Below are 21,088 nucleotides of genomic sequence, written 5' to 3'. Positions count from 1 at the left end.
GATGTTCCAGCAAAACATATATGGCACCCAGGGAAGGCACTTTAAAAAAATAGTATGTGCCTTGGTGGATTCAAAGTAAAATCACGTCTGTACCAGGGTGGCCTTTCAATAAAATCACTTCTGTGGGTGGGTCTATCTGAAGCAGTTTTTGAAATAAAATGCAAAAGTTGTCTTTTATAATGTTGCTCTCAGTCATCCTGATTACAAAAATAACTGGAGAAAAATGTTAATTTCTGACAATATTTAATGTGTTGTTCATCTTCAATAAAAAACCCCAATTATTTTATTTTCTTGGTATTTTGATAAAATAATGATAGAATCTTTATCTAAAACATATTATATTCATTCAAACTTGACAATGGTACAGAGAAACAATGGATTACTTTTGGCAAAATAACAGATCTTTATTTAAATTCCCTGGTATTAAGTCGAGGAAAAAGTGGCAGTTCACAAGCTTAAGTGTGAATGTCCAGATGTCTAATCTGCATTATGCTTGTGAAACACTTCGGTATCTTTAGTAGATTTTCTGCTGGTTCCAAGAGGAGTAAACCCTAATACTAAGGACCTGTTACACCTACCATTGAAATTTTGCCCACAAACCAATTTAAGTAAATCCAGGTACATTTTGTGGTACTATGACAGAGAACCTGTAAGATACCTTTAAACAAGAGATCCCAGAGGGATCTTGGCGCCCACCAAAGTTTGATCTACATCTGACAATTGAAAGAGGGATCTTTTCTCTGCTTTTCAAACTTTTTCAAACATACAACATATATGAAATATGAAACAGATCACCTCATTACTATTTTAGAAATAGCAGTAACAAACTTCAACTATCAAAATCCAAGATGGCTACCTGTCGGCCATCTTGTCGACCGATCGGTCCTAAAATGCAATATGCACATTTAAGGTCCTAGGGGAACATACATATAAAATTTGAGAGAGATCGCTTCAGTACTTTCTGAGAAATAGCGGTAACAAACTTTAACTATCAAAATCCAAGATGGCGGCCTGACGGCCATCTTGTTGACCGATCCGTCCCAAAATACATTATGCACAACTAGGGCCCTAGGGGAACCTACAAATGAAATTTGAAAGAGATCCCTTCAGTACTTTCTGAGAAATAGCGGTAACAAACTTTAACTATCAAAATCCAAGATGGCTGCCTGGCGGCCATCTTGTTGACCGATCCGTCCCAAAATGCAATATGCACAACTAGGGCCCTAGGGGAACCTACATATGAAATTTGAGAAAGATCCCTTCAGCCCTTTCGGAGAATTAGCGGTAACAAGAAATGTTAACGGACGGAAGGACGGACGACGGACCACGGACGAAAAGCGATTTGAATAGCCCACCATCTGATGATGGTGGGCTAAAAATTCAAAAGGCCCCAGGGGCCTGTACTAGGGGTGATTTAATGTTGCCATCCTGAGATGTACACCAGGGTTCACTTTTAGGTCCAAAACTATATCAAATTAATGTTCAATTTCGAAAACCGTTATCATGTTCTCAAAAGTATACATTTCCGCAAATTTTGACTAAACATCTGGATCATCTGCAAGACACTTGGCCAATTCATTGTCACTATTTGATGATGATATCTACATCTTCAACTTAGTAATGCATACATGAATCCTTTACCAATGTCAAATTTTTTAATAATTTTGACCAAAGTTTATTTGTTAACTGTTAACAGCTAGATATCAAAATATGTAAATCCAAAAAGAAATCGGAGTGAAATAGAAAATTAAATAGCTTCTATGCCATGGTCTCGTTTACAAAAAAATAGATATGTGTGTGGGTCAACAAAATTAAAAATCATTTCTATCTGTGGGTCTCCCAATTTCAGAGTGACTTCCCCCCCTCTACCATATATGTTTTACTGGAACAGCCCTTAGTAAGTATCCTTCCTGTATGTTACTAATTAAGTAATTACTTCACTTTGAGTTACATGTGTTTACAAATTCTAACTTAAAATTGTGATGTTACAATAATAAATTGCAAAAACCTTTAAGGTTTCTATACCTAATATTTTTTTAATTCAACATTTATCTGATATAATGTAACAGTTATCATGGTCTCTTTATAAAAACATGATTGTTAAAAAAATCTTACCCTTTGCCCGACATGTTTTTAGCATCTTGATGTTCTTTTCGAGCACGGATCAATTCCTCAGCTCGTCTCATTTCTTCCTCCATGGCATTCATTTCTTCCACTGCCACCTTCTTCCTTTCCTATTTAAAATATTTTTCATCAATGTGTTATTCAATTGATATCGTTTCATTTCTATCATTATACATAACTACTATTTCTCATTTATTTCTCGTGTTATTTTTTTTCAAAGCAATAAATCTAGTAGAATTTTGTGCATTACATTAGGAACTTTTCATGAAGTAAAAAAGGTAGAATTTTTGTACAGCATTTTATTGGTAAGTAATTTTCATTGAAAATGTTTTGTGTTGTATGTTTAAAAATGAATAATGTTTCAGATCCATTTTTTTTTCTTATGTTAGTATACCTGTCTTGTTTTGGAAGGGTCCTTAATACTGTAAAACATGGGTCCAAGCTCTGCTAACCATTGGCCATCCACAGAGGTAACACACTGCATGTACTCCTATAACACAAACAAACAACACTACTTCAATCTATAGCACATGAAAAGAATGGCATTTAACTGCTGAACACTTCAGATTTTAATTCACGGCCTGAAATCTTCAGTATTGTGAAGTTTTGAATAAATCAAACTGTTTGTACAGTTATCACTATGATTTGGCATATTACAGTCCTCTACCATTATTAGTGATGTAGGTGACAGAGTCTGGATACTGTAAAAACTTGTGTAACTTGCTCACCAGTGTACTGTGCATATATGTCAATGTCTTGAGATATTACACAGGAATATTTATCTAAGCTATCTAGGTAATTAAGTGTGTTTGAGATCATTAATATACTTAAAAGAGCAATCAGATAGCAAATACGTTGGCTTGCAATAATATCAAACGTACAGATACATTGTTATAGCTTGTTAGTTGTGCAGTAATGATATTGCAAAAAGCACTTATTAAAAATCCTAAATATAAGTCAGTTTTGGGATTGTATAAATACCACGTGTGTTTTGACCTTTTGAACACTTGGCCTACGTAATGAGCATTGCTATATATGCTTTGAAAAATAAAATCTTAGTTTTTTAGTAGATACAGACACATTGTTGATGATATACAGATTTGCTAAGCTAACCAGCCATTCATTCACAGCTCATCTAACCAGTCACTGATGTTTGTGTACACCCAAATTCTCTCTCTCCACACTCTCTCTCACCTAAAACATTACAGGAAATCTAGATCGACATGGCCAAAGTCACTTGTTGTGGCTGTCCCATTATATTAGGAGGTGTAAAAGGTATACATCTCTTGCATCCAGTAGAAGCCATGCTCTAAGTCAGTCACCATAAAATTCTCAGGGCAAATGGAAAACAAGACATTGTGGTCCTAACTTAACACTTTAATTAGCCTTACATAATCAACTATAGTAGGCGAGGCGTTGTTTTTAAAACCATCAATACCTCCTATAATGAAAGGTTACCATAAACAGAGCGGTACCTCATGATCAATAATCATAGATTGTCAGCCTCTCAGAATATACCATTTTTTTGCCGTAAATTTTCTAAACCTCCTCTATCAATGGAACTTGTGCACCCCCAACTTCAAATTTTACTTTTGCACAGAAAGCATGTGCATATTACACCAGTTTTTACAGCAGTCAAGGTCAAAATGTAGGTTACAGTGACCTTTGATAAATGATATCTTCTTATTTCGGTGAAATCTTGACAAATTATGGTGGTTTAGCAACAAGAAGTGATACACACCAAGTCCGAGCAATATATAAAAGAATAAAATGAAGATAAATGATTGAATAGAACTCAAACCATAGGGAGTGGTGAATGAACAGACAAAATCCAGATTTCGACTGTAGTATACCTAATCACTGGTAGTGTTTGAGAACTTACAAGCAGAAAATGCCTATTTATATGCCTATCTGTATTACAATATTATAAAGTGAATACACTATCCAAAATGGTGCAGTTCCATTAATATAATTAAATGAATCTAACTGTATATTGATTTGGAGACCTACCTTGGAGGTCATGACAAGTTCATGGTACACGATGTAGTCTGGTGTGTAGCCCATACCAAACAGGGCACTGGTCGGATGGAGATGACACGGCATTCCTGTCCGCACATTAACATACTCTCCAATACCCTGTAAAAAAACCAAATTTAAATACATGACCAAGTGACCAATGGTCATTGAGATTATGGACACACGGGGTCCACAAATGATTTGTTTATGCCTGCCAATTTAATCACCCCAACCCTTCTACTCAACACCTTAAGTTTATTTCTTTATTGCTGCCATCCTTTTATTTAGAATTAGCCAGCAGTGATTACATCAATCAATTATCAAAAACTTTAGTTCATGGCAGTCTATATATAGTTCTTAGTATATGCTAGAATGTCTTCTCATTGGTGACAAACAAAGTTAACACTCATACCAGTTGCCCCTTTTGGCCTTTCCCACAGCCCCCTGGGAGGTGGGGGTCATATAATTCCCAATTTTGATTGGCCTTATGCTTTCGAAGATTTGTGCAAAATTTCATTTCAATTGCTTCAGTGATTTTGGAGAAGTCAAAAATCTAAATCATTTACAGACACATGACAGACGACAGACGATGGACTAAAGGCAATTAGAATAGGTCACTTGAGACTTTGTCTAGGGACATAAAAATCTACATATAACTTCTAAATTGAAAAGAATTGTAATTTTTTTTTTTTTTTCAGAAGCAAACTTCAATTATACAATTTCAATTTGCCAGTCTGGCAGAGCTATCTTAGACACTACACATATCAAATGTGTGGATGATGAAATCTAATTTAAATGGTACAACATCTCCCTGAAGTCTGTTTAGAATACCTTAAGTCTTGCAGCCTGGTGGAAATAAGAAGAACAGATACACTTCCTCACGATGTCCCATTCATTGCCAGTTGAAATGAGCTCCATTTTCTGCTGGTCCATGATCTCCTTTAACTGCTGACGCACCTCACGAACCTAGAAAAATATAACATGCTTTAAAATTCTGTACATTGTATCTACATATTACAGAGTTATCTGCCCTTGTGGGTAAGTATAAATTGTGATGTGTACAAGCGTAATGTTATATTTTTCAGAGAAAATAACACAATTTTCGCTGACAAAATAAGGAGATCACAATGCATGTCTACCTGCAAGGGAGATAACTCTGTAATTGGCAAAGACGGAATAGACATTTCAATGTAGTAAGAATTGTTATTTTCATTTCTATTTTGATAACTATTGTACCTCAGTCTACTTTATCATTATGCCAAATCTTGAAACTAAAATGTTTTTAATTACCATTATTACAATAATAACACATTAAACAATTTTACAGCAGTAAGATAATCACATAATTTAATTCTTTTGTTTGTTAAAATAAAACCATATTTACTTATATTAATGAACTACCAGGTAATGCATGGCATCTCTAAGCATAAACCTGTATACATATTTTTTAAAGAATTTATATAATTTCAAACCATCTAAAATATAGACATACTTTTCTCATAGCTTTGATATGAATAAAGTGTTCATTGCACCAGGTGGCTGAATATCTGAAAAAAGAAATAAATTTTTATCATCATATATTTAAAATATTGTACATTATCCATGAATCTATTCATAATACTAACTTTTATCAGCGAAATTAATACTGTAACAGCAAATAGTAAACACTGCTAGAAAAGAGGAATGAAAAAACCCCACCATATATTGATTCTTAAAGGCTACCTATTTTTTACAAGAATACTGGCATTGTATTTGGCATATGATCTTAATTTACAGCAACGGACATGGTACCATTGATGGCAGCGACTGCATAATAGCTAGAGACATTGGCTGAGTAACAGGTTTGGCATTTGAGCACTGCATCAAGGTGTGATGAATGCATACATTGATTGACAATTACATAGGTGGGGCTTAGGTGTATCGGCAATGTGGTATTTCATCTCCTGTAGCCAAGTCAGAAAAGCCAGGATCGAGTACAGTTTGAGACATTTGGCCTACTTCCTCGCTTGATAAGTTTCTAATTGAACACACATTTGTTACTAACATAGCCGCATACATTTTATATTAAAACAAGAGATCCCAGAGGGATCTTGGCGCCCAACAAAGAATGATCTATATCTGACAAAGGGAAGATGGATCTTTTCTCTACTTTTTAAACTTTTTCAAACATACTACACATAAAATCTGAGACAGATCGCTTCAGTACCTTTTGAGATAACAAACTTCAACTATCAAAATCCAAGATGACTCCTTGGCAGCAATCTTGTTGACCGATCAGTCCCAAATCACAATATGCACAACTAGGGCCCTAGGGGGAACCTACATATGAATTTTGAAACAGATCCCTTCAGTGCTTTCTGAGAAATAGCGATAACAAACTTTGAATAACGAAATCCAAGATGGCTGCCTGGCGGCCATCTTGTTGACCGATCAGTCCCAAAATGCAATATGCACAACTAGGTCCCTAGGGGAACCTACCTATGAAATTTGAGACAGATCCCTTCAGTACTATCTGAAAAATAGCGATAATAAACTTTAACTATCAAAATCCAAGATGGCGGCCTGGCGGCCATCTTGTTCACCGATTGGTCCAAAAATGCAATATGCACAACTAGGACCCTAGGGGAACCTACATATTAAATTTCAGAAAGATCCCTTCAGCACTTTTTGAGAAATAGGGATATCAAACCTTAACTATCAAAATCCAAGGCTGCCATCTTGTTTTTCCTATCGGCCTCAAAATCTGTATGGCACAACTAGGGACCAAGGGTAACCTCCATGTGAAGTTTGAACAAAAACCCTTCAGTAGTTCTCAAGAAATATCGATAACAAACTTCAACTGCCAAAATCAAAGATGTCTGCCTGGCGGCCATCTTGTTTTTGCCGATCAGCCACAAAATCTGTATGGCACAAATATTGACCAAGGGGACCCTCCATGTGAAGTTTGAACAAAATCCCTGAAGCAGTTTTTTAGAAATAGTGATAACAAGCATTGTTTACGGACGGACGACGGACGCAGGGCGATTTGAATAGCCCACCATCTGATGATGGTGGGCTAAAAATTCAAAAAGTTATTTCTCAAAAGAAGCAATATATGAAAATGCAAACGCAGCCCTTATATACTGGTTTTCAAATATTTTGTTTATCCATTGACAGTCAGTCATGCAAAACATGATCCAGACACATGCCTTACATCAGCAGGGGATGATGTTATTGTAAACATTGAACTTTATCTCAATGAATAAAAACTTGTATTCAGTTTCCATATGGGTATCATTATGGAGTTTGATTTGAATGTTTAAAATAACACCGTGAAAAAAACAAGTATATTATTGAGCACGAATATCTACAAGATATTTGTTGGTTATTCTTGATTATTGATTATAATGACTTAGCTGAAGGTAGTGGTCCGGGATGAACATGTATATTACAAGTGGCTATGACGGCAGGAATCATGTACATGACTTTAATACATTTCAACAATGAGTTAAAGGGTTTGTGACACAAAAAGGGGTAAGTTGTCTATAGATTGTTAATAATATAATCCTCATTTACTGAATTCTTCAATTGTTTATTGACAAAGTAATAATTTAAAAAGTGTATTACACATTTTGTCATTGATGTTGATTAAAAAAAGATTTTATTGAAATACATGTATATTTGTAATATGTAGGTATGTAAAATTAGTGTAGTAATTATATATGTTGTAAGTCACTGATATCAATCATACAAATGCATTTAGGTTAATGCATTTATAATGTAATAAAAGGAGAAATTAATTGTTCTCAATGGATGATTTTAATGTAAAAAATTTAATTATGTAAGATATATTACAGATTATATTCACTTATTAAAAATAAATTATATAATGAATACCCATGGAGGCATCCACATCTATATTTAATGCCAATAAATTAAAATAATAGTAGGTGTATTAAAACCAATGCTGTGTTTGTCAACCTATTCTCTTGATTACCTTCATGGTTTTCTTTATCAGCATTTGAAACATCTGGCGATGTTATCCCCCTTCTCCGTAGACAGAGAATTATCAGTGCTCATCAAAGGGTCAAACTGGTATGGGATAATGTCCGGAACAAAACTCAAAGCAGGGATATCACTGTCATTGTTTTCCAATGTAGATATTTAAAAAAATACTAAAAGACTCTGTAGTTTTTCTCTATAAATACACGGTATCTACAGCAGACAACATAGCATGGTGAAACGGATGACGCGTTGGTACCACATGACCGGCTAGCTCAATAAAGTTTTCTCAGCAGAAGCAATTTACCCTTACTGCCCTTAAAGTAGATAAACAGCTTTGCGGAGTGCTGTGAAACTTTTGTCAGCCAACATTGATGGGGTCAAACTATCAGAAAATTTATAAAAAGGTTTTTGTGTCACAAACCCTTTAATATGTTGAATGCAATTGTTTTTCAACAACTAGATATGTTGTGATGATTAGTGATGGACAGCTTTCTCTTGAAAAGAAACCCATTTCTGATAATCAGTATAAGTGTGTACACAGTAGCGTAAAGGCCCGTTCACACAGTAAAACAAGACACATACAACCAGTTTTATAAAACTTGTGATGTATAAACCTTCTATGTGCACACTGTAAACCTCAAGCTGTATATACCCCCTGCTGGAGTTCCCGTAACTTAATGTTAACACAACACTCCGACCATTTCAGTCAAGATGGACAACATGGAAGTAGAAGATGATATTGATGTACTGTATGAATGAGTTTTACTTGTGCAGGTTCACTTTATTAAAAGGTGTTGATATAAAATATGACCATTTACTCTTGTAATATTCCTACAGTAATTAATAAAAGTTTGTTATTCTCTCTAGTACAATTGATCTGTCATCATATATTTAATTCTTATTTGATAAGTAATGATTGATTAGGTTCCTATGTCCAGAAAATGCCTTTTATGTACTCCTGGCATCCATTTTCTTAGTAAATATTCTAATATGTGTATCAGTTTTTATGATGCTGTGCCCCATCCCTATCCCTGCCAGCTGTGAGCTGGTCACTGATTGGTCAGTCTGGCCAAAGTGTGTACGTCTTGGTTTACAGGATAGAGCATGCTCTATTCTAAAATGTGGTTTATCTTCCTGGCAGAAGGATTATGCTACAGAGGAATAAGCTAGTTCACACAATGATATTTGCTTTATGAAACAAGGTTTATCATCCTTGATCTACTGTGTGAACGGGCCTTAAGCCCTGCCTACAGAAAGACTGATGCACCTTCCACTGTGCACATCCGACAATCTGATGCACCTGGGCAAACAGCTAATCAGCATGGGACCTATTAGACTGTGATCAGCATCAATGGTACAATGTCTGTCCCTGTAAGGTCATTCAATTATATAATATTACAAGGGTCCAGTTTCATCAACATTCCTGAACTAATAGGAAAGCATGATATAAGTAAGGGGGAAAATCTTAAGTTACATGTAATGAACTTTCTTTTAATTCTGTTATGGCTTCCTACGGAGAATTTTAAGTTAAAGAATGTTGATGAAAATGGGTTCAAGATCCAAATACAAGTATACAATGGAATTTAATACAATGTAAAGAATCTACCAGGGTATTACAGTTTAAACAGTTATCAACCTGATTTTTCAGTCTACAATTATTAGTGTATCTTTTTATTTATCTCAAACGTTTCCCTTACGCATTTCGTTTCCATTGCTCATAGACATTGAGGAAAGTGAGGTGATCAGACTCGGGAACCTGGAACTTCTCCCTAGCAGCATCAGAATCCTCCTCCCGACCTTTGGGGCGGTAGAATATAGCAGGAACAGATAGCATGGAAACAATGATCTGAAACAATCCATAATTCAAGAATGCAAAATTAAAAAGAGCACAAAAAAATTCCTGTATTATTCAAGCTCACATTTAAATTTTATACAGATATTAACATTATAATTATAGCCTAAAGAGTGGTACACAAATTCAGAGTGTATTGCTAAGTGGATACGGCCATTCTGCAGAAAAAGTCTCATAAATATGCAGAATCAGGGATAGGGTTTACATGTGCTCAGGTCATCTGATTAAGATAAAGCTAAAAGACAAACTACCTGTACATGACTGACACTGTCAGGTTTCAAAGTCCAGCAAAAATTATATTCGTTGAAAATTACATAATGTCATTATTAACATTTTCCTTGTGACTCTCACTACATAAATTATGCAAAGTCCTATATATCAAGCTATCTCAAAGTTTTTACAATTTGAATAATTTAACTGAGGAGATGAAGTCAAATATAAGTAATATGATCCATGTTTATACTTCTCCACTAAAAGGTAGAATATCAATTAAAGAATAAATACCACTTTCTTACTTATAACAATCCAAACTTATTGGCAGTGTATGCTATGTGTTACATGTGTGTGAATTTACAATAGTGAGACTCTTGCCATTTCACTGAAGCGTACCTTCAAAGACATCAAACAACATGCCCCACTCAGTCACACTACCTATACTGAAAAAAGCAAACCAGTCATCCCACTCCTTTCTTAGCTGAGCACTTATCAAAGCGGAGCAGAAAATATCATTTTTATAGTCTGGTGTGTCTCATCAAGGGGACAAAACCAAAAGCCTTCATCACAGGCACGATAGCACAACTTAAGGGTAAAAAAGAGGCGATGTCAACAAACATCAATGTTAGGAAGAAAAATTTAAAGAAAAGATAATCAAGATCAGGCTTTAGCAGGCTCCAGTTTCATAAACATTTTGCACAAGAGAAATTAAACAAAATATCTGAACACAAAATTTTCCATTTAACTTCTAAAATGCTAATTTCTTTTGAAGAAAAAGTTAATTATTACAAAAACGAAAAATTGTGAAACTGGGGGCCAGATACAATTGTGTTTACTGGGGTACAATGTAACAAAGCTTTCATATTGGGTAACCGAATACTGCAGAGTAACATTTGTTAGAAAGATTATTTAGCTAGAAGTTATCTTGATAAGCACATCATATTTTTTAGTCAGCTGTAAACAATCGTATTTCTTTACACAGGTTCTAAAGTCAAGACAACATTAACAAATTGTTAGCCTAGAGGAGAATGATACCTTTGTGTAAGTAGACATCAGTTGTTTACATTGACAGACACACTCAATATATAGTTATACTGCTGTGAGCGATTTAACGACTAGGCTTTAAAAAGATTCTTCACAAACTCTATTCCCTAAGTCAGTCACCTATGCCTAATTGAACTTTATGTACTAAGGATAAAAATATAAGGGAATCCATTTTAATAACACGCTGACACGTTCAAAAATGGAATACAGATGGTTCAGTAATCACTGAAACATATTTGAATTTTTATCTAAAACTTTTATCATTTCCACTTTACTCAGAATTTAAACATTGATATTTGACACTGACATTATGTTTATTCCTTTTACGTGATCCAGTGATGTAGAAAAAAACAGTGTTTCTTATGGTAGTAAGAAATTTAAAAGCAGTAGTTAATGATAGATTTAGGTTGGATCGAATGTCATATCTCAGGAAAGAGAGGATGCTGATGAAGATGGCAGTAATATAGTGAAGAGAAATAAATCACGTAGGGATGAGATCTATCTGAGGGTGGGGATGAGATCTATCTGAGGGTGGGGATGAGATCTATCTGAGGGTGGGGATGAAATATGTTTTAGGATAGGGATAATTTATATTTGAGGGTGGGGATGGGATATATCTGAGGGTAGGGATGAGATATATTTGAGGGTGGGGATGAGATATATCTGAGAGTGGGGATGAGATATATGTGAGGATGGGGATGAGATGTATTTGAGGGTAGGGATGAGATATATTTGAGGATGGGGATAAGATATATCTGAGAGTAGGGATGAATTATATCTGAGAGTGGGGATCAGATATATATGAGGGTGGGGATGAGATATATCTGAGGGTGGGGATGAGATATATATGAGGCAGGGATGAGATATATCTGAGAGTGGGGATGAGATATATCTGAGGGTAAGGATGAGATTATACTTGAGGGTGAGTATCAGATATATCTTAGGGTTTGGGATGAGATATATCTAAGAGTGGGGATCAGATATATATGAGGGTGGGGATGATTTTTGTTTGTTTGTTTGTTTGTTTGATTAATTAACGTCCTATTAACAGCTATAGGCATGTAAGGACGGCCTCCCATGTATGCTGTGTGTATGTTGTGAGAGGTGCGTGTTTTGGGAGACAGCGATATATTCATGTAGTGTCTTCTTGTATAGTGGAACTGTTGCCCTTTTTATAGTGCTATATCACTTAAGCATGCTGCAGGAGAAGAAACACATCCCACACATATTTGAAGGTGGGGATGATATATGTATGAGGGTGGGATGAGATATTTCTTTGGATGTGGATGAGAGGGTGGGAATGAGATATATGTGAGAGTAGGGATGAGATATATCTGAGGGTGTGGATGAGATATATTTGAGGGTAGGGATGAGATATATCTAAGGGTGGGGATGGGATATATTTGAGGATGGGGATGAGATATATCTGATGTTAGGGATGAGATATATCTGATGTTAGGGATGAGATATATGCTTGAGGGTAGGGATGAGATATATCTAAGGGTGGGGATGAGATATATCTGAGGGTGAGGATGAGATATATATGAGGGCAGGGATGAGATATACTTCAGGGTTGGTATGAGATATATCTGAGGGTAGGGATGAGGTATATCTGAGAGTGGGATGATATATATCTGAGGGTAGGGGTGAGATATATTTTAGGGTAAGGATGAAATATATTTGAAGGTGGGGATGAGATATTTTAGGGTAAGTATGAGATATATTTGAGGGTGGGGATGAGATGTATCTTAGGGTAGGGGTGAGATATATCTGAGGGTGGGGATAAGATATATCTGAGAGTGGGGATGAGATATATATGAGGGTGGGGATGATGTATACCCGTGGGTAGTTGTGATTAACATTGAGTGATATATAAGAACAAGAGTGATGCAATAAGAGAAGAGGTATACATAAGAGATACCTTATTATTTTAATACCTTAGTATGGGGTAGGAATGAGAGACATGTAAGGCCATAGGGTGAAAATTATTAAGGTGGTAGGTGTGGAGAAGGGCTAGGGGACAAATGAAACATACATCATGCGGTGGTAGCTATCTGCAGGTAGTGTGGGGTGGCAGGCCTAGGGGTGGGATGAAACATGTTTGGAGTTGGTAAGTAGGTGTTAAAGGATGCAGTATGGAAAAAGCGAGAAAGGGGATAGAAGGAGAAGGAAATGGGTTTTCTGTTATTTTATGTCTTTTTTTTTCAATACAACTTGAAAACCTGTCAACCATTAAATGAACTATTTAAGAAATAATCTAAAATCTAAAATTTGGCTGTAGGTAAGACAACTTGTTAAGATAACACTTCAGTTTTACTGTCGTATAGACTTTACCTAAACATTCAGATCTTACAATGTACCTGTAAATACAACCCACGGTCCCTCTATCAACATTCCAGGGTATGTTATAATACTTTTTGCACACCACCCTTTGGATCTCAAGTTTTGAACACAGCCCTTAATTTTGCCTTCCAATAGCCCAATCTACTATCTTCTCTTAAAAGGGAGTGTTACGCTGGAACAGAGCCTTGGAATTTTTGTTTGTTTGTCGTAAGGATACTTTTGGAACCAAGCAAGGTATTAGTATTATCAATATTTATAATGGTTATCTTATTCTAAATTACCTATGTATTTTTAGCAAAACACCAGAACAAAAATAAAGCTATTTACCTCAGAATTTCCATCAAGAGAATAAATGACAATATTCATTGAAATAGAAATTCTTATAAATCAAGACTAGTTTCATGAACAGATGAATAAAACATTATGGACAGGTGTTCATTTGGTTTTCTGTGTACAGTCTATTTTTAGATTTTATTCTTAATACATACTTCTAATTTGAATAGGATGGTATATTTAAATATCTAACAGCTGGTCAGTTTTGATTTCTGATTAAATTATTATAGGATACCGTCCAAACAAACTCAATACTACAGTCGAGGTTAAGATTAAAAGTCTGATTTGGAAGTCTCTTGTTGGAAATCTTTTCATATTTCATTCCTTAAAATCTTCCAGAATTTCTGATAATCACACATTTGCAATGACACCATTGTTAATATAATGTTTTTTCTACCATCCATTTGTATAAACCTGGTATCATGTTACAAAAGGAATTACATACACTGCACACCACCCCATAGTCACCTAGTCATATTACGGTAGAATTCAGATTGGAATAGTTTGACATTTCTGACAAAAAATCACAGCTCAATGAAGACAAACATGACACTCTTTACAGATACTTATATGGTACTTAAAATATAGAACCAAAAAACACACACTATAAAGACAGTTGACAAGGTTTAGCCAAAATCATGCCAATTTTGTGGACATCGTTTCAACAACCGTATTTTGAACACTACCCTTAACCAAAAATCACACGTCACATAGTTCATTTACACACCACCCTATATAAACTCAAGAGTGTCCTTGAAACACTTTTTCATACTTTTTCAACAATTAAGAATGTAAATGGTGGGTAACTGCTCTTTAAATTTGAACTTTTGAACATTAACCAAAAATTGCTCCGCACATACTTGAAGGACACATCACCCTAAGCACATGTAACCAGCAGACAACCATCTATCAGACTTTTTTCCGGTGTTACAGTATACTGACCCTAAGCAGTTGTGCTTTAACCAGGTGTACATGTTAGTGTACCACTCCTTAAATTTGAACACCACCCTTAACCAAAAACATGGCACATAGTCATGTACATCTTACCCTAGGCTTACGTACCTAGCAGCTGACACTCATCACACGATTGTTTTGCAGTATACTCTCCAAACTGCATAAGTTTACAGGGAGACACATTTCCTGCTCCTTGAATTTGAATAATTTACCACCCTTAACCAAAAATCACAGAGCACAAGTGACCTACACCCATTCCTTACTAATGTTAGTGGCAGACCACACCTTTGAGACTTTTTATTGTTTATCTGGTACTCCCTGAGATGACTACAAACGGCCAAGGCCAGGACAGAAATTGGAAATACTGGTAAATATCCCGAGGTAGGCCTAAAGCAATTGGTATAAACACGTTAGGAGATATTTAGTTACACATTGATACCTGTATGCTGTATGCTGTAAAGATGAACATTCATATTTGTATGTGTATGTATTTCAGACATCTTGCTTAATTATTAGGGTTAGTTAAAAAATCTAAATCAAATATATAATTCATTTGAAATTTCAATCAAAACACTCATAAAAAATATACCATTTTCCTGGGGCTTGCAGATTACTTTGTGAAAATAAGTCATTTTGTGTTAAAACATGTACTTTGTGGTAGCCTAGAGCTGAATGATATGGTAAACAGGCTTGATGCATATCTTATTTAGCAGATCACTTATCACCTTCTGTAGTCTATATAAGAAGGTTAGGCTTGCTTCAAACAAGCAATTTACATGTTTTTATCAAAATCTAAAATTCACACTTTAGTTTTAGCAAAACTGAAAGGCCTTGCATGGTCAAATTGAAGCTATAGCTATGCATGTAATCATACCTGCCTCTACATTTTTGTCAATTAATTTCTTTCAAACATTAAAGAAGCAATGACACAGATTTAATAAAAGTTAACTGATTTACCAATAATTGGTCCAATTCTGAGGAAGAATTTCTCTCATCACTTAAAATATAAAACATACCAATCACTTAGAACATGCAACATACCAATTAATCAGCCTTATAAATGCATGCCCTCAATGAAACTACTAGAAGTTTTAGAAGTTCTTGCCCTCAGATAGCTTAAAGATCTTGTTTAATTCAGAGTATTTTGTTCCTATTTACAATATAATAATTATATACATGATTGTATTCAAGTACACTTGACTTATTGATTATTCAGATTTTACATGGTCCTCTTGAATTTAAAGTCTATTGTAATGCTTAGTCTGAACAAAACATACTTCAACTGATCATTTGAATAAATGTCTTAAAATTATGTAAGTTATAAATAAAAGAAAATTAGAGAGAAAAATAGGAAGAATGGTGAGAGACCGCAGGATGATAATACACAGTTTATACAAACAGATAACACAGTGCATGATGAAAGATAAGCAGATATCCCAGCCACTATATATACGTAAAATATTTTTCAGTTTGTCATGATCATTACTCTCTGGGTTAATATATTCCATATTGTGAATTTGATCATTATCCACCGATAACATTTATTAACCTTGTTCATCTATCATTTCATTTAAACTAATGGGTACATGTATCCTATTTTGGACAGTTAGTCACATCATCAAATTAAATGTTTTATCAATTTGGTATATTAATATCATTTCTAAAAAAATAATGTGGTTGGTGTGTAGGGTTGCCGGAAGGTAAAAAATAAAGAACGTGGTTATCTATAAGGAAATAAACTCTACCAAACCATATTCAACAACAGCTGATGTTAACTTTTATCATATTGCCATTTCTTCTTCTGTTTTGTTTTTGCTTCAATCTAGTAATATTATCTTAATTACACTAGTCTATTAAAATTGAAAATCAGTCTCTATATGATAAGATTACAGTATAACTTTCACTAATATGACCATACAAAAAATATCTCCTTTGAATCAGATCAGGTAACACACATCAAACATGATAAATATATAGAATGATATCATGCCACTTCAAAAGACAACTTTTTGTTATATTGATTTACTTCATTTACAGGTGAGGCATGATGATTTTCCGACTGGAAGCATTTCTCCTTTTACTTGGGTATCAATTAGTAACGTCTGATCAAATATGCCCTCACAGTTTGTCTTCTGAATGCCAGTGTACTGTCAAATCAAACAAAGTCTACGTGACATGCAGATATGAGGATTCTCTCAACATCACACAAGTACTAGTGGCACAAGAAGGACAATTACAGCCATCATGGGTCATTGAATATTTCGGGATACCTAGCAATAATTTGACATATCTGCCCAGCGATTACTTTGATGGCTTTGATGTAATATACAGGGTGAATATCAGTGGTAATCTCTTCACTTCCATACCAGATGCATTGAAACAACTGTCTAAATCTGTGGAGATTGACTTCTCATCAAATATGCTGCAGTCTTTAAACATTACAGAATTATCCAGATTCAGAAATCTAAGAAAATTTGACATTTCCGAAAACAACATAATGGAGGTTATTTCATCACAGTCTGAAGTCAGTATGCCAACATTACGAGAAATTAACCTGAGCTCAAACAACATTGCCAGTATTGAATCGAAGTCATTTCTCTCATTTCCAAATCTGAGGAATCTCATCATGTCTGGAAATCGTAAATTACAGGCTATCAGTGCTGTAGACTTCCCAGGTCATATTTCTGCCTTGAGATTGGAGTCCAATGGAATAAAGACTGTGGAATTTACCGAACTATGCAAGTTAATGCTTTTAAATGACCTGGAAAGCCTAAATCTGGATAACAATGATCTAGACTGTAGCTGTGGTTTGTTTACTTTGTTTATGTGGGTAGAACGTAACCGTGACGATGGTTTAGTACACGAAGCTCATGGTGATGATCCTAAGTGGGATTGCATTGAAAACGACATGGCTGTCAATATATCTGAATTTGGAGCCAGAATGTGTAATGCTACCACTTATATATTTAACACTGACTTATGTATAAAACAAATACAGAACTTGAATCCTAACATTTCACTTTTCAACGCCTCAAATATTGATCTTGAAATTGACTCAGCTGAAAGTGAGCATATTTCTTTAGAATGGAGTTCACCAAACACTACTGTTTTATATGGCTTTGTTGTTATTGCTTCATACGTTGACTCTGAAGATGAGCCTTTCTACAAGTCAGCAGTTCTACACCCAGATACATTGTCTCATTCCGTACAGGGCTCTGATGTAAAGTCTGGAAACTTCAGGGTGTGTGTACAGGTTCTAATCTATAATGAAACAACTATTGGAACAGAAGACTGTAAGTCTGTCTACATCTTCTCCAAACAGATCGTTGTAGGGATTCTGGCCGGGGTGGTCTTCATTGTACCGTTCACGGCCATACTCTTCTGTATCATCAGATTAGATCGCAGACATATTAGAAATGAAAAATACTTGTACATTCAAAATGAGGTGGAAAAGAAACCGGGAAAAGTCAGCAATGACAAACAGGAACAAACCTCATCTCCAGGAACATCAAGTCCCCTTAACTTTACAACATCTGGGGTACAGCCAGATAAAACCCAGGAGGGTCATGTTAAAGCAAAGGCAGGTACAGAGAACCAAAGTTTTGAAGATGGGGACAAAATTGAAGTAAAAATAGTTGAATCATCCGCAGACAAAAATTCCATGCAAGTTACGCCAGGATCTCAGTATGGTGCCATTTCATCTCATCTGTAATCCCGGCAATATTGACTGCTGTGTGAATATATACACTGCATGCAGCTATATTTTGGTAATCATGATGGAAGGCAGGAAAAGAAAAAGATAGATCAATGTTTAACAATATTTAAGCCACTTTCACAAGTTCAAGGTGTATGGGCTATGTATGCATCCGGTGACATCTAGGACTGTCCGGCATGGCTGAGCTGGTCCAGGGGAAAATCAAACATGTTACACTGTTTCGCCAAACATACATGGATAAATATCACCCATTTTGATTTGTATATGATCCATGTATTCCAGTGCTACAACTGAGATGGCAGTGTAGGTTTAAACGTACTGAAGTATCTTTGCATGGTATCCTTGTTATGTTCCGGGTCATACGTGTACCAATTTTTCCTCCAGAAGAACACTGGTATCTACGGATCACACACAGAGTGTTCTCTTAAGATACACAGGCCTCATTGTATATATTGTATATCTTGACCATGTGTAAGACGAGCTGCTTAGCTCAACATGTAATCAAGTTTAAATAAAGTCTATTATTATTATTATTTAAACATTGAGTATCCTAATTATCTGTGGGCTGTTGCATGCATGCATATGATGACCAGAATGGCCAGTGAACCTGGCTGACAAAACGTTTATCTCTGCAAAGTATTAAATATATGCACCCTCCTTTTCACTTTTTTATTTATAAAAAGATTAAGAACTCTTACTACATTAAACAGCAATTTATCACATGCAAATATTGATTGTGGAGATTAAACAAATTGCTTTTTTTTAATATGGTGTCCCAAATGTCCTTATTGTAGTTTACATTTAAGGGCACATTGAATATAAACAAGTACATCTTTATGATAAAAGTATGCCCATGTATATTCCGCTCTGGCCTATGCTTTATATCTAAAAAAATTTCATATCTTTATAATTCATTATATTGAAGTGATATTTTTCCATATTTTTATTGAAGATTTTTATACTTTGTGATTATTGGCTGTCAGCCAATGCACCCCCCTCCCAGCCCTCCCTTTTCATAACAGAAGCATAGAAATTAGCACAGACATACCAGGTAATATGATAACAAAATTATAGAATAATTCATAACACCAAAGACTTCAGAGACACCAGCACTACATTTTTAATCATATATTTATATTATCCCTAGCTTTCTGAATCACAACCCATGAGAACGAAAAAATGAACAACGCAACAGGGTGGTTTTGAGATTCCAAAACAACATGGGTAGAGTATGATTTACTGTTGATAAGTCCCACCTTCTAGTGTTGGTGATGTCATAAAAATCATGTATCTCAGATTATTTATCATCTAAATTTGTACTTGCTGGATGTTATTGGTGAAGAGAATTTTATCAAAACTGTTTTGCCAGTTAAATTCTGAAATTGTGTCAGACATGGTTTTTGATTGAAGAAAAATTGCTTCTGAATATAGACATTGCTTTAATTAATTCATACAATTTGAGATGAATATTGACTTCAATTCATTTATTAAAGATCATTAAACTAAAACTATAAGATAATGGCTAACAAATACCCCTGATATGAGAACATAGCAACCAAATGTAATTCTTCTCTTACGTTTCCAATGTAACTGTTATTGATTGCAGAAGCAAATAATGTGTCAAATTATAGACATGCAAAATTATAATACATCATAACCGTTAACCCAGTTTTAACCTTTGATCCAAAAATGGACATTTTACAAAACCTTTGTATAGTAGGGCTGCAACGATACACCAGTACTCTTGATACGTTACGTATCATGATACATGCCTCTCGATTTGATACGTTTGTTTTCTGTCATCTTGCATTTATAATACCAACAGTTTTATTTTTATATCTGGATTTTAATATGTACAACTAATGCATTAATAAACCATACGTAAAAGAGACAAATTAAAAAGGTGAGCATTTTTTTATGTTTGATGACAACAAAAACATCAATAACTCAAATTACAAAAAATAAAATAAAAATAATAAAAGAAAACAAAGAGAGATAAGTAACTGTAGCCAATGAAACTGCAACAAAAATAATATAACTATAGTTCATGTATTTGTATAACTTGAAATAATTTTAAAGCAGTAATGGACTAAAATTGTAAATAAATATCATTATATTATGGACTTATTCTCATGACAACTAGTCCAAAAGTACTTACAAAATTAAGTTTAACAACAAAAAAATATCTGTATCGAAAAAAATTCTGTACAAAAATATATCTGTTTATACTTGTATAATTTATTGGCATTGCTATCATTATTATTATTAATAAATTTTAACGTAAATCCAGATTTGTGATACCTATCCGACTTCCTTATTATAATTACCAAATGCCAAAATGGCGGTCATTACGGTTGCAAACTTTAAGACTACCTTCAGACAGTATAGACCTATAAACACTAAAAACGTGAGTAAATCATTAACTATTGTGAAAAGCGTTTGTTTTTGATGTGATGCTTACCAGCTGTAGTTATAACATTTATTGTAAAGCTGGTAGCTTGTTTCCAAAT

At 34.7% G+C, this 21,088-nt stretch overlaps 2 protein-coding genes across 5 annotated transcripts in view; one reads left to right on the top strand and one right to left on the bottom strand.

The window, feature by feature from the left end:
• LOC138316661 (pre-mRNA-splicing factor ATP-dependent RNA helicase PRP16-like) overlaps positions 1–21,088 on the bottom strand; it is a 46,945-nt gene that overhangs the window by 1,652 nt on the left and 24,205 nt on the right. Inside the window, exons 12-17 of the mRNA XM_069258333.1 lie at positions 9,822–9,970; positions 5,633–5,687; positions 4,972–5,106; positions 4,135–4,260; positions 2,519–2,614; positions 2,116–2,234 (exon numbers count right to left, since the gene is read on the bottom strand). Of these exons, the coding sequence (XP_069114434.1) occupies positions 2,116–2,234; positions 2,519–2,614; positions 4,135–4,260; positions 4,972–5,106; positions 5,633–5,687; positions 9,822–9,970 (680 nt within the window). The remainder of the gene's footprint in view (positions 1–2,115; positions 2,235–2,518; positions 2,615–4,134; positions 4,261–4,971; positions 5,107–5,632; positions 5,688–9,821; positions 9,971–21,088) is intronic.
• On the top strand, positions 13,683–19,111 carry LOC138315644 (uncharacterized). Of its 4 annotated transcripts, none has more exons than XM_069256818.1 (2): positions 13,683–13,810; positions 16,901–19,111. In XM_069256818.1, exon 2 carries the CDS (start codon positions 16,908–16,910, stop codon positions 18,573–18,575), a length of 1,668 nt encoding a protein of 555 aa, XP_069112919.1. In that variant the 5' UTR covers positions 13,683–13,810; positions 16,901–16,907; the 3' UTR covers positions 18,576–19,111. The 4 variants fall into 4 exon arrangements, with proteins under 4 accessions (XP_069112919.1, XP_069112920.1, XP_069112921.1 ...); XM_069256819.1 differs by lacking the exon at positions 13,683–13,810 and adding an exon at positions 14,990–15,230; XM_069256820.1 differs by lacking the exon at positions 13,683–13,810 and adding an exon at positions 14,990–15,244.

The sequence above is a fragment of the Argopecten irradians genome, chromosome 2, assembly GCF_041381155.1.
Source record: "Argopecten irradians isolate NY chromosome 2, Ai_NY, whole genome shotgun sequence".
In the NCBI taxonomy this organism is placed as follows: Eukaryota; Metazoa; Mollusca; class Bivalvia; order Pectinida; family Pectinidae; genus Argopecten; species Argopecten irradians.
The sequence above is the reverse complement of the archived record's forward strand: the minus strand, read 5'-3'. Positions and strand labels throughout refer to the sequence as shown.